Consider the following 22216-nt stretch of genomic DNA (forward strand, 5'->3'; position numbering starts at 1 on the left):
TGTAGCCAGGAAAACTGCCAGGATAGCTGCCTGCTTGGCCCTGCAAACAATTGGACGATAGATTTCAGTGTGACCAATGAAAATTTTCTAACCTGGCCAATCAATTTTCTGATCGATGTTGGACAAAATGCACAATTGATTCCCACTAACCTCACGATAATTTGACAGATTGCTTGGATTGCACTAAAATCGGTCATTCGTCAAATAAAAAAAAAATGTGTGTCTATGGGAACCTTTACAATTCTTTATCCATCCTAAAATGTATTGATAAATAGCAGGGAAAAGTCCTTGCGGATTAGGTCGGAGTGGTTTTCAGAAATTAGTGAAAATATATATTTTTTTAAAAAAATAGCAACCAATTAGATGTTTGCTCATTGTTCTACCTGCAGCTTCCTAAATAAAACTAATCACTGATAATCACTGGTTGTTAGGGGTTACTATCCCGGTGCAAATTTGCCCATTTGATAAATGTGCCCTGGTGTTGCTATCGGAGTCTATACCCTATACATTTATCTGTCCATGAATTGTTGAACTTAGTTTTGATTGTAAGGCCCAGAAAATATGGCTGCTTACCATTTTTTATCAGTACTTAATATAGTGAACCTTATCCCCAAGTGCAGGAGTGCCCATAGTTTATTAATGCAAGGTTTACTTTTAGTGATGTTGTCCCATTATGATCTACATCCATAAAAGCATTGCTAGCATTCTGTTATATTTAAAATAGTACTTAAATATTGATCTATACCTTTGATATAAATGGTTTACGAGAAAATGAATATTTAACAAAACTATTTCTTATGTAACCTTATAATAAATATCTGAATAAAAAGCATGAAATAGGAGGGTGATGAAGACAAGCTGTTTGTTGACAGAGTCTTGAGATCTACTGATCGCCAGCTAAAGGTCTACTGGTAGATCCCGACAGGGCAGCCATCAGGTGGGGGGGGACAGGGGGGAGATCTGCAGGGGCCCGAGGGTAAGGGGGGCCTGGCCACGCCACACTTACTTGATTAGCCGGGCCCCCCATCTTTCTGAGAGCTCCTGACTTCAGGAAGGCATGGACGTTTAAGGGGCCCTGGCCCTAGCCACCAATTTTTTTTTCTCATGTGGGGTCCTAGCCCCCAATATTTTTTAATGGGGGGGCTCTGGCCACAAATGTTTTTTTATGGGGGGCCCTGACCACCAAATGCTATTTTTTATTAACATGTGGGAACCCAATCCACCAATATTTTTTTTGTTTTTTTTACTGTGTGGTGGGGGGCGGACCTGTGGGGTGGGCGGACCTGTAGGTGGGGCTTGCAGTGGGCGCAGCCCAGGGGACCCAGGAAATTTTGTCGTATGGGGCCCTGTGATTTCTGATGGCGGTCCTGGATCCCGATCTACCTTTGGGAACCCTACTTTAGATAATACCCCAGTATCTGAATGGCCTGCTCCAAGGGAGCCTTAACAGCACGGCAGTTCCATGTAGGGAGGAGCCTAACCAAAGTACTCCTGTACGGAGCTCTCAAGGACAGCCCCTGGTAAAATTAGGAGTATAATTCCAGTGTGAGTATATACAGGTCCTGTCTCCTTGAAGAACACTAGAAAAACTAACTTCCACCTACAGCCAAGAGGGGTGGTATTGCAGAAGGAGGGAGGGCCCTCTTGTCACTGTACTTCGTGTCCTGCCCCCCTACTGATAGATACTATACTCCATAAAACATGCATTTGTACTTTATCTGCAATCAAATGAAGAGAAAAAAACCCAAAAAAACGAAGGTAACGTTTGGGATTTTACTAAGACAAGAATGTTGTATTCTTCTGAACAGCGTGCATGTTGATATTAATCCAAAGATACAAAAATAATACTTTACAAAAATATACACAAGTTTCAAAAAGCTGTTCAAAGGAAGGGGAAAAACACATTAAGAAAAAGCACATTAATTAGCTGAGCCTATTTATTACTTCAACTATTAATGGCTTTAAGAAAAAACCCCAGCACAGCTGTTTTATTTAAAAAGGGTAACTAAGTACTATGTTCCTATTATAGATGAACCCAATGTCTCTGAATTAGTAGATAAGTGTACAGTACATCTTATGAAGACCCGTAAAAAAAAAAAAAAAAAGAATTCCGAAATTTAGTGATTACAATATAGAAGGTTGTCTCAAAGCTTTAGTTTCTTCTTTCTTCCTCTTCCATCAGGTGTTCCATCCACCTTTCGTTTTTGAGCCTGCAATATTAAGACCATAGTTAAGTCCTTAACTGTCCTGAGTCAGCTGAAATTGTACATTACCTAAACATCTATGATTATGAGCTTTTAAAAGTTCTCTCTTTCTAATGCGGAAGTCAAACTTTGAATTACACAGTTATTAAATGTACTAACAAACGTCTGTCCTACGAAAACATATTTGCCAACAGCAACTTGAGAAACACACGTACCGATGAAGGCCTTGGTCCACGTTTCTTCTTCTCAGCTTTCTCCTTTTCCTCAAGTTCAAGGTTCTCTCTTTCAATTAAAGTGATCAAGGTATTGCATCTTCTTTGGAGCTCCTATTAAACAAATTATATTTGTCAAGGCAATTCTACTCCTATCACATTTTAGCAATGGCTAAACTTCAGTCTGCAGCTTTACAATGGTTTATGCACACAGATCGTGAAAGTCTGAAGACCCTTAGAAACTTTTATTAAGTTACAGAATGTCCTATTCTTAGCAAACTTCTAACTAAACTGCAAATTGATAACAGCACTTTAAAGGGCAACATTTGTCACAGAATTACAGAAACAATGTTGTCACTTCCGGATTCACACCCAGACAGGATTTTGCTAGAGCTGTAACAACCAGCTGCGAGGCAGGCAAATGAGAACCTCATTAGTGTAACAGAAGGAGGACACTTAGGGGCACATTTACTTAGGTCGAGTGAAGGAATAGAAGAAAAAATACTTCGAATTTCGAATGTTTTTTTTGCTACTTCAATCATCGAATTGGCTACTTCGACCTTTAACTACGAATCGAACTATTCGAACTAAAAATCGTTTGACTATTCGACCATTCGATAGTCGAATTACTGTCTCTTTAAAAAAAAACACTTCGACCCCCTACTTCGCCACCTAAAACTTACCGAGCATCAATGTTAGCCTATGGGGAAGGTCAAATTTCTGATCGAAGGAAAAACGTTTGATTGATGGATTAAAATCTGATTTTTCCTTCGATCGCAGGAAATGTGGTAAATCCTTCGACTTAGATATTCGAAGGATTTTACTTTGATGGTCGAATATTGAGGGTTAATTAACCCTCGATATTCGACCCTAAGTAAATGTGCCCCTTAGAGACACCCAAAAAAGCAGTTAGGACTAAGAAAAACGGAAAATAGTGGAAGTATAAATTTAACTTTCAAAATACAGACTGGACCCAAATTTCTTCAGAAAATACAAAACTCACCATTGCAGTTCTTGATTTTAAGAACCAGTCAAATCTAAACTGGGGAGAGTTCCGTATACACTGGCGCAGCTCATCGTACACATTTTCCTTATCAAAGCCCAACTTATGTAACATGCAAATGAGAAAACGATCCTCTTCCTCAGTATAATTCTTTCCTTTGTTTGTACCATAAGAAATCCTCAGTTGATGAAACGGTGCTTTGTATCGTCCAATCTGCATAAAAATAAATAAAAACCATTGTTAAATTTAAAAATGGCAATATGAAGGCCCATTCTAAATTTAGAACACATGTAGGAAGCCAAGAGGCCCTTGGTTTAATCCGACATACAGGGCAGCCACCAAGGGGTATAGGGTCCGAGTGAAAACACAGAATACAGGACCGTAATCCATTTTCCCAGAATCAAGTTCTAAAAACTGCCAGTTGGGGCCCCCAACCCCATTTGCAAATCCAAATCAAAAAGCAGAGTTTTTGCCAGATGTAGAAGCAGGTTGCACCCTCCCTACCCTTTCCTCTCCTCCAATCAAGATCTGATGTGAGCAAAAAGCAGAAATTACATGAAAAATGATTAAAGAGATATATAACTAAACAGATTTCATGTCACTAAGCAGAAATAACATTGGTACCTTTGTGTCTAGAGCTTTCTTTATGCTAATCCTCCTCTGTATTCTGGCCTCTCCCCTTTCTATTTGAGCCATGATCTTCTCGATATCTTGAAGCTCATTGCACCTTTCCCAGAAGACCGCTAAATGCAAAATTAAAAATAGTGTTAGCATGTTTCTTTATTGCAATCAGCCCTATGAAAGCATGTTAAAGAAAAAAAGAAAAAACTTTTTTGTGCCTGCCAGCTATGCTTTGTTAATAATAACGGCACTATATCGAGTATGTATTGTTTAAGCACAATGTACTATTTTTAGATCATCTTATAACACCTGGAATACAGAGCGATAGGTAGCAATAGGATTCTACAGGTCTCATAGCAAAATAGCTGCATAAAAGCCAGAACATAATTTAGAGAAAAAAAGTTGTATGGAGGCTCCTTACATATAAATAAAGCTTAAAGAGGTCTTTGAGTAAATATCCACATTACTGTCACCACACAGAAAAGAAGCAACACTGAAAGGATTACCTGAATACTCAATTACTTCCTCTGGTGTCTTGCCTTCCACTTCACGAGCAATATTTTCAATATCATCACGACCCCATTTCTCATTAGCCTTGATAAACTGGTTAAAATCTCTTTTATTCCAGTTAGTGAAACCCTAAAAGGCATGGAAAAAAGAACACATGAACTTCTGAGGCAGAAAACTGAACTGCTTTATCAAAGCTAATCAAAACTCTGCCTTTTTAGAAATATACAGTTTCTCGTTAAATAAATGAATTGTTTCTACCTACCTGAGTTAACAGTTTCTCTTTCTCCTCTAACTCTTCATCATTGAGGGGCTCAGCCTCATCAATTTTTAACTGTTCCTCCTTTTGTGCTTGCGCTGAATTTGGCAGATCAGGATTGCGTGGTACCTAAAATAAGAAAGGAAAATGAAGAGTATCTTTCATAACCAATAAACACAAAGTAAATGTTTGAACAGATGGTAGAAACTTTTTTGGAATCAGAAATAACATTAAAGTGCATGGAAAGTATGTTGCTTTGTAGTCCTACATTCCACAGGAGGTTTTGTTTAACCCAAAAAAGTAGAAGAGAAGGTTAGGTTCTAAGAAAAATCATTTGAATAAGCTCTGCATGGACAGACGGAAAAAAAACCATGCTGTTCCAAATATCCATTTATCTGTAGCTTCCAATTAAACAATGGCCCCTGAACATGAATGCGTAATGTGTGTACAGCAGAACTTGCATATTAACACACTACTTTAAAAGCTAAGACTTTATTTCATTGGCATTGGTTTAGAAATAAGAACCTACCTTGTAGCCAATTGTTTTTCTGTAATAGAGAATTTCTTTTTCCAATAACTCAAACAGACGTGGAGGAAAAAACTGGAAATCCTGAACATTTGGCTGTTTTGGGGGTCTGGGAGCCTAGAAGACATAAAAATATGTAACCGTTGTTTACATGACATAAGCTGCACATGGAGTGAACAATAAGGTCTTTCTTCCCAACTCCATTATACAGATAACTACATGTATAGATGGAAACTAGAACACGCTTCTGTTGTTATTATGGAATCCAATTACTTATGTATGAAGAATCTGAACACAATCATTTCCCATAAGTGACAATTGGCCAAATATTTATTTCTGGATTACTCTAAGCTAGTTATTTTCAACTTCCCCTCCATCTCAAGACCTCACCAGTTTATTATGAACAATTTATATACTTAAAATAATATCATATCAGCCAATTACCCAGCAAATAGATCATGACTTTTGTAACCTCTCCCAAAATACCATTTTTGCATATAAAGCAACCAGAGAACCCTCACTGCTATAGTACCCATCAGCCACTCACCTTTGGTACTTTTGGCTCACTAACACGGAGTGCTTCCCGGAAATACGCATCCACAGCGTAATTAGCTTTTCGCTCTCTTTTGGGTGGTTCAATCCACTGTGTAAATGCCATCTAAAAGTTAACATAAAATGTTAGGATCCCCTTAATGCTTAACTTTGCAGTATTAAAAATACTTGGAAAACCTTTCAAACATGTTCATGGTATTCAAGGAGCAACTTTAATTTCAGATAAATTGTCACCATACTTAAGACAATCTTAGCATCTAGATAAAATTTCTAACTTGTTTAAAATTCCTATTATGGAGATTAACAAAGTTAAGAATCAAATTACATGAAGTCTAGAAGGCTAAATTTACACAAAGAAAACATGTCCTACCTTTTGCTTTTCTCTGTAATCTTCACCTTCAAAGTTATAAACACTGGATTCTGTATCCATGGTGAAGTTTCTAAGTGAACTTTCACCCATGTTTGACAATTTTTCTTTCATTTCTGCAGTCTTAAAACAGAAAAAAGGGTTTAGAGTTCTGAAAAAAAAAAAAGATTTGCCCAATATTGTTTATCAGGGACAGGAAGTGCAAAAGATTTGCTGTTCCTGTCATCTATTATGGCATCGGTATCCTGGGCAGCAGTTTAGGTTTCGGAAGAGACAAACAAATATGCTCTAAAAAGTATATAATCTTTGGTAGGTCAATCAAAAGGTACCTTCTTTTCCCCTCTTTCTAAGATTGCATTAATGTCTTCATCTGTGATTTCACTATCTTTTGAAGCAAATACATGAGTAGCACCATGTCGGATCATTTGAAGCATTTCATCCTTTCCTAATTTATTTAAATTTTGGTCCACTAATCTACCTATAATAAAAAGTAAAAAAAAGAAAAAGAAAAAAAAGTCAATGATATGTTAGTAACACATACAGCATTGAAGAAAAAGCTATTAATACAGTTTTTTGTGGCACTCATAAAGAAAGCCTATAAGCCTTAATGCTATCTAGATCAGCAAGAAAAGTTATTGTGTGAAGTTTACATTGCTATTTTGGAAAATTAAAAATGAAAGCAGATGAGACATTGGAGCTCATTTAATAACACTAAAAATATAACAAAAAAATGATTGGTTGCTATGTGTTACTGCACAGGTGCAAATCTCTGCAATGTTAGTAAATAAGCCCCAGTGCTTCAAATCAATGTGTAGGTAGTACTGCCATACAAAACAGATGTCATCAAATGTTCTATTTAGACAAAATTAGAACACAAACCATGATTAGAAAAAGCTTATATAAGTTGTGAAATATAGCAAGAAAATGGTAGCTGGGTTAAGAAACAACATTTAAGTGCTTCTAACCAACATGCTTTCCAAAAAACTCCTTACTGGGTGTTATAGATGACTTGGTCCCAAGCTTCTATGGGCTGTTTCCCACATTAATACTATATATGTCAGGAATTGTTCACTTCACTATGCAATTCTCCTCTACTCTTAGCAAATGGTTAGCCGTGGTCAGAAATAAATGATGAAGACCAATTGAAAAGTTGGTTAGAATTGGCCATTTAATAACATACATAAAAGTTAACTTAAATGTGAACCACCCCATTAAGTGTTTTAAAGGATTTTATTAGCGATAAGTCAGACTTGCGTGTATTACCGGTATTTAAAAAATGAGAAAAAAATTTAGAAGAACTGAAATGAGTAGCTTCTTTTAACATACCTTGCTGAATAACTATTGAATCTAGACGCAATTTCATTTCAGCACGTTCCACAATACGCTCTTCAACTGTATTATCCGTTATAAATCTGAACACACGCACCGTTTTCGTTTGCCCAATTCTGTGTGCTCTATCCTAAAGATACCAAGTAAAGTGTACATCAGAAAAAAAGCACTGTAGCACAGAAGATAATGCATTAGTGACAGTGCCTCCTATTTCTCTCAAAAGGCTGGGAAAACATCATACCATAGCCTGAAGGTCAACTTGTGGATTCCAGTCTGAATCATATATAATAACCACATCAGCTGTAGCAAGATTTATTCCAAGGCCTCCTGCACGTGTGCTCAACATAAAGAGGAATTTTGTGCTGCCAGGTGCATTAAAGCCAATGATGGATTCCTGTTAAAAGAAAAACGTTATTACAAGTTTTGGAGGTATACTAAAAAGTAAAAGTGCAAAAGGTTACTAACCTGTCTTTCTTCATGTGGTGTTTGCCCATCTAGTCGACAGTATTCATAATTCCTCCACATGCAGTAATCTTCTAGGATGTCTAAAACTCTTGTCATCTGGCTGAATATTAGTACACGTGAACCTAATATAAATTCAGAATTTTAATTTCTCTAAAACACATGTAATATAACACTTTAAGATTAACATTAGTGTGTGTACTGATTTATGCAAACTGTTCAGGGTCTAAAGGACTGATGCAATCTTTCTATTAGTGCATGATACAAAAGTATTTTTTTACTTTTACTACTACTGTGTTATGAAGTCTTGCAGTATCCCTTGCATCGATCACCTCTTGGCTTTAGCGCGGACAAAAACAGCCTGTCGGCAGTTACCTAATCTCTGCCAGCCCGGATGAGAAAGACATTTCTATTGGGATTAAATGTTAACACTGGTGGTAAAACATGCACATTAGCACTGCGAGCAACTTTAGCAATTCAGATCTCGGGAGGACAGGGACTGCAGCTTCAGACTACAAGAGTGCTTTATGTTAGAAATAAGTGCCTTTCAGCATTTGGTAATAAGCTGAACATGAAAACTGACAATAAGATCTGGCTAAGAATAAGGTTACCTTGTTCTTTAAGTTTAGGCAGCAGTTTGTCTAGGACCATCATTTTGCCACTATTTGTCGCCAAGTGCAGATCTGTCGTGTATGGTGGGCCAGGCTCGGCACCATCAAAAAGGTAAGGATGATTACAACATTTCCTGAGTTGCATCAGGATATTCAGTAGTCTCATTTTGTCCGTCTTTCCTGAAGAATTCAGAATATCTATATCTTTCATTAAAATCTTTGTATACCTGAGAAAGTAAGAAATGTAGATGAGATATGCACACTGCAGATAGGACAGACTTCTATTAGCTGCAAAAATAGCAAAATTATACCATTCACGTTGCATTTTGCTGAGACCCACATATATTTTAATTTCCTTCTTGGGGGGTAAACTTTTTTCCACATCGGCTTTTATACGGCGGAGGAGGAAAGGCTTTAAAACCTGCAAAACGAAAATAGGATTATTCTCCATACAAGAAACAGATATGGAAAATATCACAGCAAAGATAAATTTGTAGTTTTACCATATGAAGACGTTCAACTAATTTCTGATCTCCTAAACAGTTGTTGGTATCAAACCAAGAGTCAAAGTCCTTAAGACAGAGAAACAGACAGTTAAACAATGTTATATACAAATGTGTGTGCGCGTGTGTTAAAAAAAAACAAAAAAACCTTATGGGGACATAGACCCATTATGAAAATTATTGTATGTGTATGCTCTGCGCTCAGCACAACTGCAACAATAGTTGCATACATACATTATACCATATCTATGTTCAGAAAAAAAGTGCAAAAAAAAAAAAAAAAAAAAAGTGTACATAGACATATGCCTTTCTACAGGTAAATATTCAAAGGTTCAAAGGCCCCAAGGGATATGGCTGTGGAATCTGCTGTAAAGTGGATGTGGCAGGAGGAGTTTTGGACATTAATTGGGAAAATTGAACAGAGCACAATTAAACCTGGTAAATAAAATAAACATGAACGACATCCAAAGCTGTATGTATCCACCCATCACCTACTGTTTCAAATCAGAACATATACAGATCAGTCTGTGGCAATTGCAGAAGTGAGGGGTAGTCCCCTACCTGCTGCTGAATTTAGCATTGTCTGGCAGCAGTGGGAGGAATTTATCAGGCATCTTTTCTTTCTATATAGGCACCAAAGGGTCTCCCTCCTAAAGCTTCAGACCTAAGCACAGGCTCTTGGATGCCTTTATATAAATACAGCCCTCATGACAGATCAATATTTTTCTGCAGAAGAAATTATTCCAGCAAACTCAGATTGGTATTAACACCTAAAAATTACAGCTGGATCTTGCCTAAAGGACTGTTAATTAGCTGACATCTGCTACATAATATGAGGAGTCAGACAGATACAGTTTCCTTAAAGGAAGGAAAAAGCACAAGACAAAAGGTAAATTACCACTTCTACCACGTGCTGGTTGCACGAATAAAGTTTATTTCACCTATCAGAGTGCTGCTTGGGACATTATTATTTACCACTTCTGTCCACCTGTCAGCAAATAGTTAACAAAAATGTAAGAATCCCTACTAAAATGTAAGACTCCTAGGACATGGTTTAAAGCTGCTATGGAAACGTAAAGGTAAAAGACCAAATTGTTTCAGCTTATAGCTCCATGCCAAGTTACCTCAGAAGAATTAAAGACATCTGGTAAGAGAAAGTTCAGTAATGCCCACAGCTCATGCAGATTATTTTGAAGTGGTGTCCCTGTGAGTAAAAGACGATTTGTAGTCTTAAACTCTCTCACAATTTCAGACAGCTGTTAGGAAAAACAAATAAATATTGTATTCAGGTACTGGTAAGTAATAATACAAAAAAAACCAAAAAAAAAAAAAAAAACCATTTGTAAATGTGTTTAGTGTGTGCCTATGCATCAATGAACTGCAACCATGAAATCAATGAAATGTTTGTACTAGTTCATATACTAATACAATAGATAAAAAGATAAATTTGTGTTTCCCTACTAATAAGCCCAATGGGCAGTAGATACTGTAGAATATGCTGCCAAGGCCAAGCAAATAGCTTATGAGACTGCAGGTCAGTCATAACTTGCTGGTGTGAAAATTGAAAGTAAATTATGTCAGAAATTATCAGTGTGTGCAATAATTGTCCCATGGCTGACCAGCTAAATTATTAATCTGAGGGCATCAGAATTTTTTGTGCGCATGTATATTGTGGCATACAATTTCCATCTTTGATGATGATGAGAAAGGAAGTGCAAGACTACTTTTTTGCTGTCTGAATTAAGCAGCAGCTGCCTTTGGTACTAAGTTTTCTAAAAAATAAAAAAACAGTAAAGGTTTTCTACAACACACCTACCTTAGATTTCTCATTTTTGATCCTGTGAGCTTCATCAATAACTAGGTACCGCCAATTAAACTTTTTGAAAACTGACTTTTCCTTGATTAACATTTCATAAGAGGTTACACACACATCCCACTCTCCAGGCAGAAGTACATCACGGACAAATGCAGCCTAAGAAAACATGAAATTGAACAAAAGAACCCTACATTTTAAAAATTGCACAATTAACACCACATCATATAAGGCATACATCCACAGAACAATCTGAAAGGGACCATTTGAAATTTGTTATTAATGCGGCTCATTAGATTAAAACAAACACTTGGAATAGACCCTCAGGTAACTTATCTGAAGGGCAGTTATCTATGCCCTCTAAATGACTAAGAACTCTTAACAATAAGCACTGCTGCACTAAATTCATGGGCAATAGCTATCACTGTGTTAAAGTGAACCCTTTAAAACAAAAACATACTAATAAAGTCAAATACAAAGTGCAAGTTAAAGCTACTTACTCTATGATCTTTGTCACCAATAAGGCAAACAGCACGAAGTGAAGGAACCCATCTTTTGAATTCTGCCATCCAGTTGTGCAGGGTTGACTTTGGAACCAAGACCATGTGTGGCCCAGGGATACTTCTGTAGTGCTTCATATAACCCAAAAGACTTATGGTCTGCAAAGTCTTCCCTAGACCCTGTAACAGAATGAAAACAGTTTTTCACTGGTTTGCAAAAATACTAAAAAAAAAAAAAGTTAATAAGAAGAAATCTATATCAAATCTTTAAAAATTCAACACAACTAGAAATGTGTGTGTCTGTGCGCCACAGTGCCTGAAATAGTTGCCTCCCATACAGTTTAAAGGATCAGGATCACCAAAAAAAAATGTAATGATTTAAAGTAATTAACATATAATATATGGTTAGCATGCACTGTTAAATGCTGTGTGTTGGTTTCAGAAAGAATAATATACTTTATTTAATCAAGCTGCTGTGTAGCCATGGGGGCAGCCATTCAAGTTGGAAAAAGGCACAGGTTACATAACACATAACCCCTATCCAATACAATGGTGTTTTATCTGTTATCTGCTATGTTATCCTGTGCCCTTTCTCCATCTTGAATGGCTGCCTGTCGCCTCTTAACCTTAAAGCAAATATTACAACAATTTCAGTCTAAAATATCTGAAATGAATTATGAAAGTAGAAAATATGTATTCCATATTACATACCATTTCATCAGCCAAGATCCCATTGATGCCATTTTCATACAGTGATATCAACCAATTTAATCCTCTGACTTGGTAATCTCTTAGTTTACCATTTTTTACATCTATAAAATAAAAGTATTTTTCAGGCACATGTATTTTGTTTAACTATATAACTTTCCATAAAAAGAACCAGCATCAAATTCCTGAACCCAGTATTAAAAGGGTTGTTCATTTTCCAAACACTTTTTTCAGATGGTTCCCCAGAAATAAAGACTTTTCAATTTCTTTCCATTATTAATTTTTTACTGTTTTTCCAAAATCTAAGTTTAAAGTTGAATGTTCGTGTCTCTGGTGTTTGAGTCTGGCAGCTCAGAAATTCAGGCACAGACTCTAAACTGTTACAATTTTGCAACATTCAGTTGATACATTTCTCAGCAGTATCTCTTGACTATTAGCAACTATTGTATCAATATTGTAATCAAACAGCTGCCTCAAATGAAACCCAGAGATTCTGTTTAGCAGGGACAAATAACAAATGTATCAATAAAATGTATCAGGTTAGAAAAGTTTACAGGGTCAGCGACCCCCACCCCTCCCAGAGCTGCTTTAGAAGGTGAAAAATGACCCTTTACACTTCAATATTAGAAAAACAGTGACACATAGAAAATAAAAAGTAATTGGGAAAAGTTGTTATTCCTGGTGATCTATCTGAAAACTAGTTGTTTGAAGGTCAACAACCCCTTTAAAGAAGTATCCTAATATACACAAACCACTAACAGTATAGAAAAATCAAGCCACCAGTAAGGATAAAAGAGAGACTTTGCCTTCTGTTGATCTCTAATCCTGCATTGCGCTATCAAAGAACACTAGGTATTTCTTCTTTATTGCTTCAATAGAAAGATGTGAAGGTCTACTCTCTTTGCAGTACAAACTTTCAAACTGTGGCCTATAGCAATGACGCTGTTGTCTATCTATCCCCGTCAGCAAGCTTGTTCAGCAGCTGTTCCTCTTTGAAAGATTGTTAGTAGAATGTTCTTGACAATCATGGTGCTTGAAATCACACACTCTGGATTTTCTTACTTTTTTAATTTCAATTTTTTACTGAAAGTTTAGCAAATAACGGGAAAAGTATAGCAGTTGTGGTTACCTTACCATATTCACAAATAGTAATACTTTATGTCAATATATTCAACAAAATGATGTGCATTTTTATAGAAATAGGTGTGCTGCACTAAGTTTCATGCAATACACAAGGCTAATAACAATGAAAGTGATTTAACATATATTTTAACTATGAACATTAAGAGGCACATTTATCAAGGGTCAGATTTTGAATTCTTGTGAGTTTTTTTTTTTTTTTTTAGCTCCCATAAACTCGAAATTCGTTATAAAAATTAAAAACAACTCTTAATTGTGTTATTGCTCAAAATGCACACAAAGGCAATTCTCTGTATGCTCTATGGAAGTGTATTTACTGGCGTTTTGTAGGCACCAAACAGCACCGTCTGTAACTGTCCTTATGGTATATTCAAAATTTGCAGCTAAAATTTCAGGGCCTACTAAAATCTGCATTTTGTCCAAAAATAAATTGCATTCAGCCATAACATACTTACATGCTGGTGAATCTTCAAATCTTGTGCAAACATTTGTGGTTTTGGCGTTTTCAGTTAAAAGCTCCTCATCCTCTTCTTGTTCTGTCCGACGATGGCGATTACTGTAAAGAAAAATAAATAAATATGTTTTAACCAAAAATGAGGCTGATTTGGCAGGTGTATGTTAGGGTTAAGAAACAGCACAAGAACAGTAAAGGACTCTTTTTTTTACAAAACACAGCCATTCATATAAGGTAGTTGAACCTATTCAGGCACCTCAAACGTGCATTTATTTGCACAAAGTGCCAATGTGCCTGCCCAGTCTGTTCTAATGAATTGCGTGTAACCTTTCCTATTGATGCATTGGAAGCCTGTGGCTACTGCGGCTCCAAAGGTGGCAGTGATTCCAATGTTCCCAGGGTGCATCATTATGAGCAGCAGGAGTCATTTTAACACAAAGGGGAGGAAAGGACCCGATCCTCACTGACAATTTTGAGTGCAATAGTATCTCAATCGTAAAAAAAAAAAAAAAATCATCTTAATGAACTGGATGCAATTATGCTGAGCACGAATCTGCATGCTGCCACAATTAGGCTGGGATTTATTTTTAAATAACCAAATCAATCAAACAGCTATTTTAAAAACCTTAGCTACTTTGCATTAAATTGTTATATTAATGAAAGGATATAAAAAGACTTTATACTAGAGAACATAGTGGGCACCTATCGGGATGGCAACATCTGCAAGACTAGAATTCTAACTGGCACTGGTATAACCCTTGCAGTTGTAGTTCGGCAACATCTAAAGCATGGAAGATTGCTTGTTCGTCATTAAAGAGATGATTTACAAGGAGAAAGGAAATCAACATACAAAACCCATTGTTGTTTACTGCTAGTATATACTGTAGTTCCTTTTGCTGAAATCGCTAACAAAATGTGACAGCTTTCATCACTTACTCTCCCACAGACAGCAAATCTTGTTTCTCATCTTTCTTTAGACGAGGACGGCCGGGTTTCATTTTTAATGGTGAGGTTGGGGTCTTCTGTGCAGCTGGTTGAATGAAATGTGCAAACAATTCTGTCTGTTGCAAAAGGTAGTCAAATCTGTTTGAGCGGTCAGTTTTCTGAGGAAAAACAAAATATATATAATATGTATGCAACCAATTTAAACATAGCAAAAAAATCCATTGACTAATCTGTAACATTCTAATAAAAAAATATGTGATATGTGGAAAACAATGTAACTATTGAAAATATTTATTGCACTTTAATAGTAATCTTTCCCACCTAGATCAACCTCTTTCCCTCCCCTTAGATGTCTCTCTCCCCCTAGATTGCTCTCTCTACCCCTAGATTTCTCTCCCCCCCCCCCAGAATTCTCTCCCTCTCCCCCTAGATCTCTCCCACCCCCCAGATTTCTCTACCAGTATTTCTGTCCCCCTAGATCTCTCTATCCCTAGGGGATTTAGGCACATTTTGTCCACCGACTTTGGAAGCCCCAAATTGCCTCTAACTACTATGTAGGAGAGTTGCATGAAATCACTGACACAAGCAATTTTCACAGGAGTTATGTGCCGCTTAAACTTTCCAAAAAACATAATATTACCTGAACTAAGGGGCAGATGTATGAAGGGTCGAATATCGAGGGTTAATTAACCCTCGATATTCGACTAGGAACTTAAATCCTTCGACTTCGAATATCGAAGTCGAAGGATTTAGCGCAAATCCACGATCGAACGATCGAAGGATTATTCCTTCGATCGAACGATTAAATCCTTCGAATCGAACGATTCGAAGGATTTTAATCCAACGATCGAAGGAATATCCTTTGATCAAAAAAACATAGGCAAGCATATGGGGACCTTCCCCATAGGCTAACATTGACTTCGGTAGCTTTTAGCTGCCGAAGTAGGGGGTCGAAGTTTTTTTTTAAAGAGACAGTACTTCGATTATCGAATGGTCGAATAGTCGAACGATTTTTAGTTCGAATCGTTCGATTCGCAGTCGAAGTCGAAGTAGCCAATTCGATGGTCGAAGTAGCCCAAAAAACACTTCGAAATTTTTTCAATTCGAATCCTTCACTCGAGCTTCATGAATCGGCCCCTAAGAGTTATTTATATAGTTTAAGTTTATGCACTTTTTTTTTTTAAAGGTTTAGTCAGTCAACTTAGCTCTTAATATGTTAATATATGAAAACAAAAATAATGGGCACATTAGCATAGTAGCAGAGCTATGCAAAGCTGTTAGCAAGCATTCATTGCTGAACCTTTCTGATTGGTCATTAATTTTGACTGTATTAGGACCACTCAGATTTGGGAACAAATGGTTAAATGCACAAGCTTTGTTTACTGCCCTTTACAGTATTTCACAAATCTTTAGTTTAAGATAACTGACCTAACTAGTCATAACAGAATAGTCATTAGGATAAGTCATTTTGTTCCCAAACTGTTGGGTGTCCCATAGTGATGACTGGCATGGAAAACTTCTGAATATTTTTGATATGGAAGTAGAAACAAGGTGAATTTGGACCTGTGGTGTAGAAGCACCTGAACTAAAAGCAAGGAGGTTAGTTATAAAGTGTTACGGTAGTTTGTGCCTTGCTCCCATTTATGGAAACTGGCAGGTATTTAAAGAGTACTGTAGTGACACCCAATATAAAAGTAGAGTTCCTGAAAATGTCCCTTGAGAAGTCTTCTATACAAACAATATTTAAATAGATGAAATGTACCCTCTTTTCTTCATAAGCTGGATCCATCTCATTGCCTTCTTTCGATGTATTAAGAGAATCATCGTCATCAGGCTCACCATCCTAAATAAAACCAAACGATTACAATGTATCAGTGGCTTAATAATGCAATGTCTAAATGTCTTCTAACAAGGCTAATAAACCTTTTATACTGTTTACTAACTTTACACTGTTAATAGACAAGTGGGTCCTTGGCCCTGTAGAGTTGCCCACCGCACCTGTCTTGTCTGCGAACAGCATTAAAGGGCACCAATCATAACTAAAATCATTTACTAAGTAAAAACACTATGTGAAAGTTCAAGAAATCCGATTTTTAAAACAGTTAGAATTGTTTGTATATTGTAAATCATCAGCTCACTATACCTTCTGCAAGATATTTGAAGACTATCCTTCTGGTTATATCATGCAAACGCTACTTGTGGAACTACACAATTGTATGCAGAGACACACACAAAGCCTTAGTACATTTTCTAAATAGTTTACGGCCTTCCAAGTCTAACTGCAATGGGCAAAGGCGAATATTCAGCTTTTAAAGTTTATATTGCCACTAAAGTGACTTATGGCAGACCAAAGCAATGGACAGACAATACAATAGCAGCTGCAACTTCAACACCAGTTACATTTACAAATACAATTGAATAATAAACATGGCTCATGCTCACATCAACTTTTAGTATGTAATAGAATGGCTAATTCTAAGCAACTTTTCAATTGGTCTTCATTTGTTTGTTTTTTCAATTATTTGCCTTTTTCTTCTGACTCCTAGTGGGGGTCATTGACTTGGTCTAAAAACAAATGCAGCAAATTTATCGTTATTGCTACTTTTTATTACTCGTATTTCTATTCAGGGCCTCTCCTATTCATATTCCAGACTGTTATACAAATCAATGCATGGTTGCTTGGGTAATTAAGACCTAGCAACCAGATTGTTGAAACAGGAGAGCTGCTGAATAAAAAGGCAATTAACTAAAAAAAACAAATAATAAAAAATGAAAACCAATTGCAAATTGTCTTAGAATATCACTCTATATCATACTAAAAGTTCCCAATGATGAGCAACCCCTTTAAGAAAAAACAATTATTCGTTTATGTTAGAAAATACAAAGTGGGAAAGCCATATATTTATTTTCCCACACCATTTTTTTTTTTTATTGTCTGCCAATGCAATTCATTGAACTGCTCCTTAAAGAATGATGCCAGCAAGACTCACTTTTACCGACTAGGCTGGTATAAATTGTAATTAATCCGCTGCCCTGCTTGCATTATGGTGGCGATACACGTGTATGCCCCCCCCCCCCCGACGGGCTTCCCCGATCGAGATCTGGCCGAAAGTCGGCCAGATCTCGATCGGATGGGACTAAAAACCCAGTCGGATCGTGGCCACATCTGTTCGTTCATGCGGTCCCGTTCGTTAGGATCCGATTGTTGAGCCCTAGGGCCCACGATCGGACCAGCCCGATATTGCCCACCTCAAGGTGGGCAAATCGGAGAGAGATACACTCGTTTGGCGACATTGCCAAACGAGCGGATCTCTCCGTGTATGGCCATCTTTACACTGTATCATCTAGGTCTGTGATCCCCAACCAGTAGCTCATGAGTAACATGTTGCTCACCAACCCCTTGGATGTTGCTCTCAGCGGCCTCAAAGCAGGAGCTTATTTTTGAATTCCAGCCTTGAAGGCAAGTTTTGGTTTCATAAAAACCAGGTGTACTGCCAGTCTCCTGTAGCCTTCCAGTCCTCATACGGGCTACCAAATAGCCAATCACAGCTCTTATTTTGGCTTGCCAGGAGGTTTGTTGCACCCCAACTCTTGATTTTTGAATGTGGCTCACGGGTAACAAAGGTTGGGGAGCCCTAATCTAGGTACATGTGTCAGTATGACTACATTGCTGAAGAGTCTGTAGGAAGCATCCGTACTGGAACTATACCAAATCGCATCACTATAGAAACAAAGCCCAAAAATAGCCTCAGAATAGACAAAGACAACTCAGTGAGTGAGGCATATTTAGCAACACTGTAAAATTTGCACATGAGAATTAACCAATGGCAATCAGATGTTTGCTCTTATTGATGTTCTGGCTGCAGTGGGCTGACGAAAGGTCATCACTGATTGGTTGCTATGGGTTTATTGCCCAGATACAAATTGTCCAGTGCTGCTAAATGGGCAAGAGTAAGTGAAATGGGGAAATACTAAGGTTGGATAAGCTGTAACAGGCGAGAGATATGTGCCCTATAGTGTATGAGCTGGTAGCAAGCGCAGGCACGAGATGCTGCAAATGTAACACAACATGTCAGCTAACAAAGAGCTGGAGGCCTGGAGAGGGAGCAGCATTACTAGTAGCCCCGCCCGCACTGGGAGGAGCACATGGAGCTTCACAATTACTTTTGGAACAATGAGAAGGTACTGAGTGAGAGAAGACAAAGCTTAATAATAGAATAAATAGATGAGAAATGAGAGGTAACGCGGGCCGGCCGCTGAGCTGCACTGCGCATGCGAACTCTCCCAGCTGGACGTTTCAATGGGACAGAAGGGAACCCCTTCAACTCGAACAGCAGATAAGGTCAATGTTATCTCCAACTGCTGAACAACTACAACTCCCAGCGGCCTCGGCGGTCAGGGGATGTTTGGAAATGACGCTTCAGATAAAGAATAAGTTCCTTGGCATGAGGCAGAAATAAAGCGCCTGCTGCCTGGGCCGGCTCATCTTACCTCCATCGTTTCCTCTTTAACAGCGTCTCCGTCCGGCTCTTGTTTCGCCTCGTCTCTGCTCTCCACTTCCATAGCATCCTTTCCTTCTTCCTCTTTCTCCTCTTTCACTACGGTGTCCGGAGCCGGCTGCTGTTCGGTAATTTCCGCCGACATGATTCGGATCTACTCACAGCGTCCCACTAACGCGCGGCTCTCACAATGAGGCAGGGGGTTTAATAAAAACCAAAACCCCGAAATAAAGCGCGACCCTTGAATGGATGCGTGTGTAATCCCACACGCTGCTGGCGGGAGCCACTAGGAAGCGAGCGTAGGGGGCGCGTGGGAGAACGCACTTGCAATGTGCCGGCTTTTTTCCCCTTTGATCGACAGCGCGCGCGTCACAAGGGAAAAAAAAAAAGTTACCCAATCCGCCCGGAGTTCTCGCGAGATCGAGGGTTTTCCAAAGCGTTCAAGTGAGTTCTCGCGATATTGTCTGTCGGCAATCTTAGATTAAGACGATGCTTGCGGCTCTCGTAGTAGATAGGGCGGCAACGCGCACAAAAAAAAATATACTACCCGCGCCTCTAAAGCGCAAGAGTGCTAGTAAAGAAAAATAGGCGTGTCTGGAGATTGAATGGGAGGCGGGAAAAAAGGGGCGGGTACTCTGAATTGCTCGGCTTGGAAAGCTTTTTTTTTTCTTTTTCTTCAAATCTCGCGAGAATAGTGTAGGCATCAATGGTTGTTCACCTTCCAAACATTTTTTTTTTCAGTTCAGTTGTTTTCAGATTGTTTCCCAGAAATAAAGACTTTTTTTTCAATGACTTTCCATTGTTTCTATTTTACTGTTTTCCCAAAACCTAAGTTCAAAGTTGAATGTTCGTGTCACTGGTGTTTGAGTCTGGCAGCTCAGTAATTCAGGTGCAGACTCTGTTACAATTTTGCAACATTTACTTAATACATTCCTCAGCAGCATCTCTGGAGTATTAGCAACTATTGTATCAAGTCTAACAGCTGCCTGTAATGAAACCTAGAGATTCTGCTTTGCAGGGACAAAGATAAGAAATGTATCAACTAAATGTATCCGTTTAGAGCAGTTTACCGGGTCGGCGACCCCCCTTCAAGAGCTGCTTTAGAAGGTGAAAAATTACACCTTACACTTCAATGTTAGAAAAACAGTGACACATAGAAAATAGAAAGTCATTGGAAAAAGTCGTTATTTCTGGTGATCTATCTGAAACCAACTAGTTGTTTGAAGGTGAAACAACCCCTTTAAGCTCGGCACTCCTGCAAAATTTATGATCGCCTTGCTTGAGAACGACGAGTGTTTCCAGCTGGTATTTCTTTAGACAGATATAAAAGAAAATGCCAGATTAATTGACACTGGCAGCCAACAATCTTATGCTGTGAGGTTACAATATTAGTTTTTTTTTACATATCTTTTATATTTTATTACATCTGTCCAGGCAGTTGTCCAGTCTTAAACCACTGCCAGGTTGCTAGGGTAGATTGGCCCCTAGGTACCAGGTAGCTGCTGAAATAATAGAAAAAATAATAAGCACTTACATGAGCACTTGCTTACTTGAACATATATCTGTGATTTGAGAGTTACTTGTAATAATTGGCAAAGGTGGTCATTTAATAAATGTTTTAAAGCTTGCATAGGTCTAGTACCCAGTCAGCCGGTGATAACTAGTTGTTCAGATATCTAATCTGGTTGCTGGGTTCTAATAGACCTGGTGCAATTGATCACTCCCTATTTACATACAAAATTCCCTGTACTTTCTCCTGTTATCAGACCTCTTGCTGTACATGGATCAATATTCAAGAGAATATATTAAAAAAAAAATTGCTTTCTAAATCTGCCTACATATTTGTGTATGTATTTATAACTTTATTCGTAAAGCGCTCTTAAGGACTGCAGTTCAGTGCCGTACAATATATAAAAGTGCACACGGAGGAAAAGTCACATGAATACAATAGATGTACACAGAGCTTAAATAAGGTTAAAGGGGATGTAAAGGCAACAAAATAAAAATCAAATTTTTACTTTCTTTAATGAAAAAGAAATCTATTTTCAATATACTTCAATTAAAAAATGTGTACCGTTTTTATAAGAAACCTGATTGTATGCAGTGAAATTCTCCCTTTGTTTTACTTGCTCTGCCTGCTGCGGATAGGAAACAGATGGTCCCAAACTGTTCTGCAAGGAAAGGATCATACTTTCAAACGGCAGAGGGGAGCCCCCCACCTTACTTCCCAGAACTCAAGCAGCTTTGTTTGTTTCCCTGTAGAGCAGCTGGCGACTGTGTAGAGATTTGTATCTGTAGACCCAGTGCAGTCTTCATATTCTGATTATTAATCAGTCTTGCTGTAGTCCTGAACAGACGAAGTTGAAGTCCCGAACCCACGTAAAAACCCAAAGCCATGAAAGGAGCCAAAGTTGAAGTCCTGAAGCTGCAAAAAGACCCGAAGTTTCGAAAGGAGCCAACCTTGAAGACCCGAAACAGCGAAAAGACCCGAAGTCACGGAAGGAGCTGAACTTGAAAGGGTGGTTCACCTTAAAGTTGACTTTTAGTATGTCATAAAATGGCAACTTCTAAGCGACTTTTACATTTGTCTTCATTATTTATTTTTTTTATATAGTTTTTGAATAATTTGCCTTATTCTTCTGACTTTTTCCAGATTTGAAATGGGTAGTCACTAACCCCATATAAAACAAATGCTCTGAAAGGCTACAAATATATTGTTATTGCTACTTTTAAATACTCATTTTTCTATTCAGGCCTCTCGCATTCATATTCCAGTCTCTTAATCAAATCAATGCATGGTTGCCAGGGTATTGGGACCCTAGCAACCAGATTGCAGAATTTGCAGACTGGAGAGCTGCTGAATAAAAGGCTAAATAACTCAAAAACCACAATTAATAAAAAATTAAAACCAATTGCAAATTGTCTCACAATATCATTCTCTACATCATACTTAAAGGTGAACAACCCCTTGAAGTCTCGAAGCCGCAAAAAGACCCAAAGT

General features: G+C 37.9%; 1 protein-coding gene across 1 annotated transcript; it reads right to left on the reverse strand.

Annotated features, from left to right (window-relative positions):
* Positions 1-1759: 1759 nt before the first annotated feature.
* On the reverse strand, positions 1760-19765 carry smarca5.L (SWI/SNF related, matrix associated, actin dependent regulator of chromatin, subfamily a, member 5 L homeolog). The gene is made up of 24 exons (XM_018242331.2): positions 19208-19765; positions 16479-16559; positions 14708-14874; positions 13773-13873; positions 12181-12281; positions 11470-11649; positions 10973-11128; positions 10281-10412; positions 9157-9225; positions 8965-9074; positions 8654-8880; positions 8046-8167; positions 7822-7974; positions 7578-7710; positions 6581-6729; positions 6255-6374; positions 5880-5990; positions 5336-5449; positions 4813-4935; positions 4547-4679; positions 4044-4162; positions 3420-3632; positions 2420-2530; positions 1760-2210 (listed from the first exon to the last, which is right to left on the reverse strand). Exons 1-24 carry the CDS (start codon positions 19358-19360, stop codon positions 2145-2147), a joined length of 3144 nt encoding a protein of 1047 aa, XP_018097820.1. The 5' UTR covers positions 19361-19765; the 3' UTR covers positions 1760-2144.
* Between the last annotated feature and the right edge of the window lie 2451 nt (positions 19766-22216).

Source organism: Xenopus laevis, chromosome 1L (assembly GCF_017654675.1).
Source record: "Xenopus laevis strain J_2021 chromosome 1L, Xenopus_laevis_v10.1, whole genome shotgun sequence".
Taxonomy (NCBI): Eukaryota; Metazoa; Chordata; class Amphibia; order Anura; family Pipidae; genus Xenopus; species Xenopus laevis.

Excerpts from the sequence above, each read along its gene's own strand:
- smarca5.L (XM_018242331.2), bottom strand. The coding sequence starts at position 19,360 with ATGTCGGCGGAAATTACCGAACAGCAGCCGGCTCCGGACACCGTAGTG. Across the intron at positions 6,375-6,580 it reads TAGAAAGAGGGGAAAAGAAG|ACTGCAGAAATGAAAGAAAA; the intron begins GTACCTTTTGAT and ends TTCTGTTTTAAG. Across the intron at positions 4,680-4,812 it reads AAGAGAAACTGTTAACTCAG|GGTTTCACTAACTGGAATAA; the intron begins GTAGGTAGAAAC and ends CATGCCTTTTAG.